The sequence below is a fragment of the Hippopotamus amphibius genome, chromosome 9 (assembly GCF_030028045.1).
Source record: "Hippopotamus amphibius kiboko isolate mHipAmp2 chromosome 9, mHipAmp2.hap2, whole genome shotgun sequence".
NCBI classification, from domain to species: domain Eukaryota; kingdom Metazoa; phylum Chordata; class Mammalia; order Artiodactyla; family Hippopotamidae; genus Hippopotamus; species Hippopotamus amphibius.
The window spans coordinates 77,183,604-77,195,877 of record NC_080194.1 but is presented as its reverse complement, the minus strand read 5'-3'; the positions used below and the strand labels follow the sequence as shown (position 1 = coordinate 77,195,877).

Genomic DNA, 12,274 nt, shown 5'->3' with positions numbered 1-12,274 from the left:
GTTCATAGCCAGAGTACACATGCTATTAAAGGAAAACGTTCCTTAAATCATTAACTCTGTAAGTTCAGATATCAGTTTAGTGGTGTTTTTTTTGTTTTTTTCTTTTTTATTCCTTTGTGAAAGTAGTACCTATAGGGACCTCATTTCTGGTGATTCAGGTTTTCATTTGTTATATATACATCTATACTGGTTTTCTCTCTGGTTTTGCTATTTTTCTTCTAGCAGAGAAAAAAGTATATGAGGAGAAAGGTAAAAATAATGACAATGAAAGCTAAAATGTATAAAGCATTTTACTGTATACGTATTACTTTTCATATGCCTTACCCAATTTAATCAGAAAGTGTACCTATGACAATGAGTGAGCAATAATTGAGCTTTTTCTATAATTCTACATTTGGTCTGGGGATCATACAATAGTAAAATTAAGCTTCCTCGGTTTTTGCAGGATGACTTAAGTGTAAATCCTTTCCCTCTGGTAATACAAATCTAGATCAGTGGAGAACATGTGCTTTCCCCAAATCTTAAGCCATCTAACTTCCTTCCCTACATAAAATTGCCTGATATTAATATATTAAATTTCACACATGTCCCCACCAAAAACTTGATAAGTGTTTGACTGTGATTGCCCTAATATTTACGTACTTGCATTTCAGTCTTTGACAGTAATTCTCTTCCCAACTTCTCCATTTGGATATTCCTATAACAAATTCATCCAAGCTTGGCTCCTGTAAGTCTTACTGTGGTCATACAAGAATGTGTTTGGATGATGGAATTAAACCAGATGCATGGTCTGTAGTTGGAGGGAAGAGCAAGAGACCAGAGAAGCCTATATTGTTTTGTTTCCTTGCTTTGATGGTGTCGTACACAGCCTCCCAGGAGATCTGAGGTCCTACCAGTCACTGTTCTGACACTGGAGCTCAATCCAGAAACAGCTGTCCAGAGCTAATTTATTTCCTAATGCTACGGCACTGTTAATTTATAAATTACACTGGTAATTTGAGCCATTATTAATTTCAGATGGTGTAGGGCAAGCCTAATTAAAATATGACACCAATTGCCACACATATGTACCAAGGACCACCATTTAAAATTAATGGGAATATTAAGTGTGACACTGGTCTCCGCGTTGCTCTGCACAGTAATTACAGCATCTAGCGGGGAAGATCTGACAAATGTAGGCACAGGTTGGGCGCAAATAAACAATGACAACATAAAAGGAATCACAAGCTCTTTATTTAAACCTCTTCTCCTCATTTCCTCCACCCTTCCTCAAATCGAGGTTGGTGCTTTTTCCCCTAAAGATACTTAGGAAACAGAGACAATTAAGGCTGCTGTGACAAGTAGGAGGTTCTTACCGGTTGGACCATGTGTCTCTATGGGTTGACATTGATGTTGACTGTCTTCTCCACATCCTGGACTTTTGGACCCTGTTTTCTTCCTGGTCTTCCTGTGAATTTATTAACTCTTGCTTGCTTGCTGTAATAGGCAGAGGCTGTTCTTTTGCTCTCCTGTAGGTCATCGAGGCAGGAGGGTCTCTGCACACATGGGTGGGCACCACAGGACATGAAGACACCTGGGAAATGCTCAGGTTGGACTTAGTTCTGGACAGTGACACAGACTAATCATGACCCAGGAGCACTGGCCTCGCCAGGCAGGCAGTGGTCCTTCTGAATAAGAGAGCTGTTGTCTTGTGTGTCATGGCCATTGCTCCTGTTATTATCTTGACAAAGAAATGGTGAGCTTAGCAAGGTCACAGGACACATGCAACCATAATTTACATACACACACATAATTCTTTGTATTATATTGGTTTCTTCCTGTTGTCATTTGTGTGCTTTGCATCTGCAGATACAGGTGGCATTATGGAGGGGTTTTATCACCTGGAGGAACTGTGCCCCTTCCCTCCCCATTCATGAGGGCCCCCCCACCGGTGTTAACATAGCCTCGGCCCTCCCGAGTCTGGGCCTCCAGGCAGATTACGGTGTCCTAACTAGAGCAATAGGTGTGCAGCACATGACCGTTTCAAAGTGCTTTCATGTAACTAGTTTTCACTCGTTTCTGCAAACAGCCCCATGATGTGTTAGGATTAAATGTATGTTATTCCAGGGAACATGTCTTCTGGTTTCAAGAGACAGTCTTGACTTCTGCTTGTTGTCCCAGAATAACTATTAATAGCACCCATTCTCCTCATAAAACAATCCCAGATCACGTGGTAAGTTGTACCATCATGCTGACTGTCTTCATTGCACAGAGGAGGAAGGCTGATCCTGGGTTGTGCATGGTTATTTCATAGTCCACTGTCTCTCCACGAGGAGGCTAACGCTTAGGGTGACTCTGGGAGGGAACAGTGACAACCGTCTGGCAGGCATTAATGTCCTGGTCTGTCCATATCAAAGGCTCAAGGCCAGACCTCAGAGAAGAAGTTGGGTAGGTGGAGGGTTGTTACTATTATTCATAAATCTTCAGTGGAGAGGCTGAGCCTTTGGACGGAGATGTGACAGCGTGATTCGCAGCCCTGTCTTCATGCTCTTTCCTCTCTGCCCTGTTTGTGGTTAGAGAGTGGGGTCCCCGTTATTGATCTGTGGTCAGGATCTTGCACCCAAGAGCTCCAGTGGATCGAAGTTTAGAAAGTGGATTTCTGCTGATTTTATTGAGTGTCTAAATCTAAAAACAGAAACTTAAATTAATTTTAGTAGTATTTCCATTGCCTTTTGTGGCTGTGTGGGGGTCTGTATGTATGTGTAACTGCTAGTGTGGTACTTTGCGTGGATTCATGATCTAGGATGCAGTCATCAGCTCTGCTTTTCAAGGTTCAGCCTAAATGATACCTGGAGACCGGAAAGTTAATACTCACCTAAGGTGCCTAACTCAGATCCCCAGAGCATGAATGCTTGGTGAGATTCGAGCAGGGTAAATGTCAACATTATTCGTCACTTACTGAGGATGAGAAATTCTCCAGACTCTGTGCTTAGTCTGGGTAGGAACACAAACATTTTAGCCGGTCCATTGGGGAACCAAGGAAAAGCTGGTGATGGAAGCAATAAAAGAGTGGGAGAGTTGGCATCGATCCTCAGAATCTGGACATAGAAGTGGCACGATTCTCTGCAGATGTAACCGTTCCATGCTTTGTTTTCTCAGTTTGTACCTTTGGTGTTTTCTCTCCTATTTCACCACCCCTCCTCCCACAGCTGTGGGCTTTGTGAGCGAGGATGAGTACTTGGAGATCCAGGGCATCACACGGGAGCAGTCAGGGGACTACGAGTGCAGTGCCTCCAATGACGTGGCTGCCCCAGTGGTGCGGAGAGTCAAGGTCACCGTGAACTGTAAGTGGTCTCAGGAGCCCCCACCCTGCATGTGCGTGAGGCTGCTGCTGTCGCAGAGAGCTGGACCGCAGTGCCAACTGCAGACTTGGGGTGGGAAACAGTGCAGCCTTGCTGTCCATTTTCTGCTTTTGAGAGCAACCATTCCAAACTCTTTAAAAGCAAATAAATTGCAGCTGAAAGTAATTTCGTATAATCCCAAACTTGACTTACATTCCTGAAAGATCATTCAATGCATTCAATGCATAATTTATACAAACTTGTCTTTGAATCCCAGTTTTTCCCATACTTTTACTCATAATGTCACCAAGCTCCTCACTCTCTAGACAGTCATCTCCTTAATAGGGAGCAAAAAAATAAAAATAAAAAGCATGTGTATGGAGGAAATACCAGGTTTTTGTTAAAACTGAACCTAATTAACACAAAGCACTTTAAGAAGCAAGGAAATAGGTGTAAGCATGATACTATTTTTGTACCCTACCATGATTTATTTTTAAAGTGACATAAGATGACAAGGTTAATAAAGATTAACCTAAAGAGTAAGGAAATGTAAGCAAAGGGAAAACCTATGTAGGAAAATAAGTGAAACCTAGGGGTAAATCAGTGCATAAAATTTATACCCCGAAGTGGTCAGTTGCGAGTCCAGGATTTGGCTTCCAGTTGCTAAAGCAAAGAGGGGAAACATCATTTGGTTTGAGGTTTATGTGCATAAGATAAAAACAAATTAGTTGCTTGGGAGAAACACTGCTGTTTCTAGTACTGAGACTCGAAAAACAATTTCACTTTAAGGTCTCCACAAATAGAGCACAACAACATCACATGCAATATTTTTGCAATAAATAGAAGAGCAAGTTGGTTGCGGCTGTTTTTCATGATGCATTTTAAAGCAACTGTCGGCTTTATCAAGGCTGGTTTGGCAAAGACTTGGAATGAATGCAGGCCAAGTACTTAGGTCTGGTTGGTCGGGCTCGACTCAGGGGTCCAGTGTAGAACACCTCCAAGAATGACGGATCAGCATATCCTTCAGGCAATTCTCCATTAATATTATTTCTCATAACTGAGCTTTTGATGGGAATTGACTATTCAAGGTTATATATACTCTGGCAAGAACCTGCGTGCAGACAGTCTATGGGGCTGATTAAAGTTGCTGACTCTCAACCCATGGGGTAGAGGGTGGATGGGGTGGCAACATCCTATGAAAGTGGAAAAGATTAAACAGGAAATAAGCCCGAATACCTGCTCATTCCACCTCTGTCCAGAGGGGAGCAGAAGCAACGCATGTGAGCTTTTCCTTAGAATGATATGGGATGGTTTTATTCTCTGGCACATGGTGGAGACCACAGGTAGAGTAAGGTGTGAAAAACAAAGTCAGTGACTGAGCCATTTGAGATGCTATAGGATGTCTTCTCTCTGCAGATCCTCCGTACATTTCAGAAGCTAAGGGGACAGGTGTTCCCGTTGGACAGACAGGAACCCTGCAGTGTGAAGCCTCCGCGGTTCCCTCGGCAGAATTCCAGTGGTACAAGGATGACAAAAGGTAAGGCCCCCTCCCCCTTCCCCAAGAAGAAGAAAGCTCTTCCAGGTTCCTTATTCCACAGGGATGGAAATGGATTCCAGCAAAGTCCTCTCCTGAACTCCTCCTGCCTATGAGGGAGAAACAATACACAAACGAGTCTTTTCTTGATATTAATGAACTTCAGCCATGTTTGTGAGGTTGCCATGCAGAACTGTCACTCACCAACCAACAAGCCTAAGAAAAACTATTTTTTAAGGAAAGCAAAATCTCAAAGGATGGGCCACCAGGAAATTTGGAGAGCCTCTGAATTTTTTATAGGCCCAGAAAATAATGTGTTTTGCCTGCAGCTATTTTTAACACATTCTCAGGCTTGCATTAAGGCATCAGGAATGCTCCCGGGTGCTAAGTTAGCCGTGGCTGAGGACTCCGGTCCAGTTTCAGCCACTCTCAGGGGTGGTGCGTGAAAGCAGCCGTGACCCGAGTTAGCCTCCTTTTGTGCGCGGCTTGTACTTTCACTGCAGGTCCCCTCCCATTGTCGAAGCCGCCGTCAGGATGTTCGTCGTGATTCACGGAAGATTGTCAGCACGAGGATTTATCAAATGGCACGTTAGCGTAGGGTTCAGCGGCTGCGATAGCCAGGCAACGCGGTGATTACTGTTATCAAAGAGCTATTTTAAGGTGGATGAACAGCAAATACATGTGCAAGAGCTGTCCATGGTCAGAGCACATTTGTCAAAATGGGGAGGAAGCAATACAGAAAACCCCTGGGGTGTATGTGGGTAGAGGAGGAGGAAGGAGCGACGGAGGCTGAGAAGCTGAGGGAAAAAAGCAACAAAAGGACAACTTTGGGAAGGAGAGCAGGTGAGCAATTCCAGGCCAGGACTCAGGCTGGGAGAGACCCAGCTGCTGCCCACACATGTCAGAACATCTGCAGTGCCTTGGGATGCTTTTCTTAAGAGACCAGGCAATATTCATAGCAGCACTATTTACAGCAGCCAAGCAACCTAAGTGTCCATCGACAGAGGAATGAATAAAGAAGACTACATATATGCAACAGACTATGACTCAGCCATAAAAAAGAATGAAATAATGCCATTTGCAGCGACATGGATGGACCTCGAGATTATTACGCTAAGTGAAGGAAGTCAGACAGAGAAAGACAAATAACATATAATATCTATTGCACTCCAGGGAAAATTCCTGAACTTTCAATGGTCCAGGTCTTCATGAAAATTAATCAGCTGCATCCTGTTTTTTTTTAATTCTTTATGGGATGAAAATGCGAGCAAAATGTAGAGGAAACAAAATCTTAAAATATGTGGAGGAAAGAAGATTAGCCCTTAGGCAGAAATGGCCAATGATGGGCGTAGGCCGAGAGGGCTTGCCCTGCACAGCTGTTGTGGCACGGGGAGGGGGGCTGCGGGCTTCTCCCAGGAGGAGAGTGCCAGACAGCGTCACCGGGGTGGGTGGGGGGGGGGGGGGGAGTCTTTCAGAGCCCCTGGCTCAGAGGGCTCTGTGTCCTCCTCTGTCGTGAGTCCTTCTCATGGCAACTCCTTTTCTCTCCTTTGTTGATTCACTCAAGTTTCCATTTGCTGCTTAATTTATTCCCCCGTGTCCTCCCATTGAATGGAGTTGTCTGTCTTCTTGGCAGCCAGCTGGAGAAGAACATCTCTGCCTCTGAAGTCTTGTCACTGACTGTCCTTCCTGGGCCACTGGCAGGTCACCTCCTCCAGGCAGGTCTCCCAGGGCAGAATACACCTGCATGGGGGAAGATCAGCTCTAACCCAAGCTCATATTCCTAGTGAGATGAGTGGACTTATGAGGCAAATCAAAGGAGTCCATGTGACGGGGGCAGGCAGTTTTCTCAGAATTCAGGGTAGAAATCTCTTTTGACTCTGTGCTAGCCACTAGATGCCTGCCACCACCATGTGTGCAATAGATCAAAGGGAGAGGGAAGGGAACCCTGTCCTTAATAAGCACCACTCATCTAAGGGACTCAAGCCATTGAAAGGCATTAAGAAGCTGAAACCTGGTAGTGATGTTGAATCTTGCCTCTGTACCCCAATGCCGAAGTACGTCTCAGAGAGTTTGGGGTGAAGTAGAAAAGAACAGCTTTATTGCTTTGCCAGGCAAAGGGGGCCACAGCAGGCTAGTGTCCTCAAAACTGTGTGTCCCGACCTGGAGGGGGTAGTGAGGAGTTTTATAGTCATGGTTCAAAGAGGGCATGATCAGCTCGTGGACAGTCTTCTGATTGGCTGGTGATGAGGTAAGTGGGAGTCAGCATCATCAACCTTCTGGTTCCAGCCGGTCTGAGGTCTCCGTGCTTGTGGGCAGCACACAGTTAACTTCTCCCACCTGGTGGGGGTTTCAGTATCTGCAAAACAGCTGAAAGATACTGTTCTGTGTATCCCTTGAGGGGGCACCAGGACCCTGCCCCAAGGCTGCACTGTGGTTCCTTGACTGCTCCTCCCTTGTCTCTGCATCCCCTTCTTCCCTGATTAGCATCTGTTTGAACCTGCCCATTGGAACTCAGGGAAGGTCCTGGAGGCTGCATGAAGCCTATTTCCTGTAATCAAGAAATGGGACACAGAGCCCCACTGGGTCCTGCTTGCTTTCAGCAGCGGTGTGGGATGGGGAGGTGTGTGACCACACAGAGCGTCATCCCAGAAGCTGCAAAGTGCTGCCGAGGACCACTGGTCGCCCTACTCTGCTTTTAGCTAAAGACATTTCCGAGCTGTCAAGCTGAACCTGCTCGGGGTAAGTGTCTCTCCCCACTGCAGAGCTGAAATCTAATTCACAGCTTGGTTCTGATGTGAAGGCTCCCTCCCCAGCCCAGAGATGGGTCAGAATGGCAAATGGGATCAATATGCTTGAGGAGCTCAGAGAAGCCTCCTGGTGGGGGGAGCTGCAGAGCCTTCTCTGGACAGCACCCCCTGGAGGACCAGCATGTACAGAGCAAGCTGGAAATAGAAGAGTGGCGTCTGGCCGCACAGCCGGATGCCTCATTCCGTTTGGACTGTGCTCACATTTTAACAAAGTCCCTGGACTCAGGCTGGTTCCCTGCCCCTCACTTAGGAGAGAGAAAGGCTCCCAGATGAAAATCTACAGAATGGAAAGCAAGGCAAGTTCCTCCGATCCCGCTCTGACACCTTTGGAGACAGATGTTGGGTTAGGACCCAAGCCAGAATCCTGCTCTTCTCATCACAGGGATCATAAGTCTTGGCAAAGGAGAGAACCGTCCTGTCCTCCTACAGGGACAACATCTTCAGAGGACAAAGCAGCTGACGTCTCTGCCAAACACGTGGCCCAGGGACAGGCAGGAGTTTGGGATGTCTAACTCCACAGAAATGTATTATTTCGAATAACATTTTATGGTTTACAAAGCATTCGCTCATCATTGTCCTGCTGGGCTTTACTTTCTATTTCTGCCTTGAATATTGTCTTTCTTGGTTTGATGACTCCAGTACCAGCCATTTGCCCCAATTTGTGTCCCACGAGCCTGTCCCCATAGGCGTCCACCTTGACATGTTTTACTGTCTACACAGCTTGCTCCAGCCGGGCCCTTCACAGCAGCCGAGGTTTATGACCAGTTCCCTGAGATCCTCCATTCAGAAAGATGATTTTCCCCACTAGTATTTCTCTTTCCTGTAGCATAGACTCAGCTTCTGGCAAGGAAGACAAATTATTTCAGGGAAAGTAAAAGGTTGGCTTAAAGCCCGTTCTCTGAAATAGGACATTCCAGAGTTCTTTAAAAAAAGAGAGCTGGTCTTGTAATTTCCATGCAGTCATGCAAGTTCTATAGGAATTGCTCCTAACAGCCTCCAAAGGTGGAGGACGTAGCCCTACCAACCTCTAACACGGTTTTCTGCTTTCCCTCTCTGTCTGCCCTGTAATGGTGTCTGTGCTTCTAATAAAGATGCCCAGTTGTCCTCCCCACTAACTCTCCATGGCTTTTATTTAGTGGCCTCAGCTGTCGGTATAAGCCCTTGTGGCACACTGGGCTCCACGATGGGGTGAGGCAGCATGGGGAGGTGGTCCTGCCCACGTAGGGTCGCATTCTCAGGCATCCTTAATCCCTCCCAGGCTGAGTTGCTATAATACTCTGGACAGAGCACCTCTGCCAGGCCCTTCAGAGTCCCCTCACATAAAAACGATCCCCAATTCTTTTATCCTAATCACAACCCAAAATAAGGCATTGTCTGTAGAATGCCTCAAGTTCTTAAGGGATAATTTTATCACCCAGGTGCTTGAAAAACGTTCTTTCAAACCCCTCAGGTTTTCCTCCTCCTTGAAAACCGAGTTTTTCATTTCTCTGGTTCATCACCACCACCACCATCATCTTCATCACCATCATCAACGTCAATTACATCCACACTTCTGAGCACCTGCCGTGCGAATCCGTTGGGCTGAGTGGCACACAGCTGGTGCATATTTGTGAAGACACCTGCCTTCAGAGAACTTCAATATCTGCATAGGGAGATGGATATCTGCATTGTGTCAGGAGTGTCTCCAGGCACACACATAAAATAGAGAAATGCAGTTACATGCGTCATTGTGGCCAACTTGTATAGTTGAATGCAAAAAAAGAGGGGATTCTAGTGATGCCAAAAAGGGGGCAAAGGGAAGATCGTTAATTCCAGAGTCTCTCTTCTTCCTTATGAGAAAAAATATGTATATAACCATCTCCTTTCTCTCTCTTTTTGGTCTGTCTCTTGTTTGTCTCAGACTGGTCGAAGGAAAGAAGGGGGTCAAAGTGGAGAACAGACCTTTCCTCTCAAAACTCATCTTCCTCAATGTCTCTGAACACGACTATGGGAACTACACGTGTGTGGCCTCCAACAAGCTGGGTCACACCAACGCCAGCATCACACTGTTCGGTAAGGCAGAGCCCGGGCTGGGCACAGAGAGAGGGAGGGGCGCGTGGAGGAGGGGCTCGGAGGGAAGGGCAGCAGAGCCTTGGAAGAGAGTCAGGGGTAATTATGCAGGGGTGGGTGCGAAGGGCAAGAAAGAGCAGGGATGGGCAGAGAGAGAGAGAGGAAGAGAGGACCAGCACATGTATGAAAGTAGACACTGCGTGTCGTTCTATACTGAGACTGGAGAAAAGGATCTGGGGACACTGAAGTGACGTATTTTTCCCATCAGTGTCTCCTAAACTGACGGTGTGGATTACAACTGGGTCTAATAGTCAAGAGCCCAGAGAGGAACGTGCACTGTTTCCACACTTGTTCCCTGGATGAGTGTGAAATGTTACCATTGCTGAAATTTTCCTGGCCATCGAGACATAAGAGAAACTGCATTGTATTTATAAAAGTAGAATCATGGGCCTTGGGATCCTGAGTGCTACTAGTGCCAGAGGGAGAATTAACGTAGAAAATGGGTGTTTCCCTAGTTCTCTATTTGTGTCCAAGGGTGTCGTCTGGAGGGATTAAGGTATTATCTGTTCAACCGAGCCCCCATCCCAACAAAAGTCCCATAATCACTCATGCATTCATTCATTCAGTCACTATTTATTGAGGACTAATTGTGCAAGGCAAATTGCTGTGCCTTCATTACACATCCAGCAACTGTACTGGTGCCAGAAACAAGGAAAGGAACCAAGTAAACAAGCTGCCTCTAGGACCCCAATATGTCGCACTTCTGTGGATAGAACAGCTACACAGAAGTGAGTCTGGATGCCCAAGTGTCATCTGGCATCCGTGATGGGTTCCATCCCTGGGTAGATGCAGATTCTCCCTGTAGCCCACAGGGTTAATCTCTGGTTGCTTTGGGGGCAAATCCTTCCAGGCCCCAACAAGTTCAGTTAGCTTAGAATTTTTCAAATCCATTCCCTGTCTCCCATGTTAACAAGCATTCTTGAGTGTCCTGGAGAGGGAAAAGTGAGGAAGTTGACAGATAATTGCCAGGAACCTCAATCCCTTTTATTCTGAGAACTCCCAGATCATCCCAGAGCCTCACGTACCACCCCTCACGCCGCCCCACCTGGCCCCGCGCCACGCCCCGCCACATCCCATCCATGGCCCAGTGGCCCCAGCCTGCCCCGATAGCCCACCTGTGCTTCCCCACTGTCCCGTCTCTATTTCCAAGTTGCCTTCCATCCCCCTTCTACCCAGGACTGAAAATAAAGCCCAGCTGTATCCAGGAGGGTGGGAAGGGGAAGCCTGCCCTTGATCCCAGAGCCGGCAGACCCGAATGGGCAGAGCTGTGATTAGAGTCACCGATGTGTCTGACGCCCCCCCACACAGGGCCAGTCATCATGGCCCCTCACATTTGTCAGCCTTTTGGCTTTCTGGCAGGTGTCTGCCTGCACGAACAGAAGGACCGTGATTAGGAAGGAGCGGCCCCCTCCTTCGCTTGCCTTGCAAATCCAAGGCTCTCCCCTGCCTTCCCTGCTTTCCACCCACAGCCTTCCTTGTTTCTGTAAACAGTCTCCCTCCTCTGACCTCTTTGCTCATCCGAATCAGATGCATGAAATGGTTTTGCAATTGGCTTTATCACTGCTGTCTCATCCCCTGGCCTCTTCCCCTTAAGCCGTCTAAGATGAGAAGAGAGAGAAGAAGTGAACTTTAAGAGGGAAATCTTGGCATTTGTGACAAGCCGTGTAGTGACGCACGTGCCACAAATCCGCTCCTTCCCGCAGACCCGTGTGTGTGGCAGTTCAAACCCTTGCCCGCATCCCCATCGGCCTGTCGGCCTGCACGTCACCCTGGGCATCATTTGGGACGGTCCTACAATTGCCAGCTTTCTGGAGTCCAGGGGGCTCTCTAAAAACATGTGTTCAAAAGTGATAGTATGTATTCAGATAAGTTTAGAAAGCCTGGGTCCAACAAAGATGAGTGAACAGGGTCCATCTGGAGAGATTTTTTAACACAGGAGGTCTCAGAGCCTTTACACACCAAATCTCTAAGAGGGAGAAGAAGTTTGGAGCATTTTTCCAAATTTAATCAAACAGAAGCCACGTTTTTAGCCTCATTTGAGAGCATTTCTGAGGAGCGCATCACAGGAGTGCCGCTGGGCGGCGCAGTTCCATGGGGCTATGAAATGCCGTTAGCAGGCAAGACAGGCGTTTCCACTGCATCGGCTCTCTCTGCGGCTGGTCCACACAGCACAGCCCACTATCAGTAAGACCTTTTAACAAATAGAAAGGTATTAGGGAATTTCCCATGTCATTTCCTATTATCAGAAGACCCCTCAGCTCAGAGCCATCAAGCCAACTTGGGCAGGCTGGAAAGCAGCATTTACTTTATGAGAATATACAAACTTTGTCATGAAGCTCATTCTCCTGTAGCATCGGAGAGCCGGCTAAATTAGCATCATTTTGCCACCAACCCGCACATAAGCTGCACAAATGACCTGACGTTGAAAAGTGAGGGATGCTGGTGTGGGAGATTCCCATCAGGGTCAATATATTTGAGGTACTTAAGCCAAACAGGGCAGGGGT

At 46.9% G+C, this 12,274-nt stretch overlaps 1 protein-coding gene across 5 annotated transcripts in view; it reads left to right on the top strand.

The window, feature by feature from the left end:
* Window positions 1-12,274, top strand: part of NTM (neurotrimin) — a 926,305-nt gene that overhangs the window by 902,263 nt on the left and 11,768 nt on the right. For all 5 annotated transcript variants that reach the window (XM_057749998.1, XM_057749996.1, XM_057749995.1 and 2 more), the window contains 3 exons: window positions 3,189-3,323; window positions 4,737-4,857; window positions 9,562-9,713. In XM_057749998.1, coding sequence (XP_057605981.1) covers window positions 3,189-3,323; window positions 4,737-4,857; window positions 9,562-9,713 — 408 coding nt within the window. The remainder of the gene's footprint in view (window positions 1-3,188; window positions 3,324-4,736; window positions 4,858-9,561; window positions 9,714-12,274) is intronic.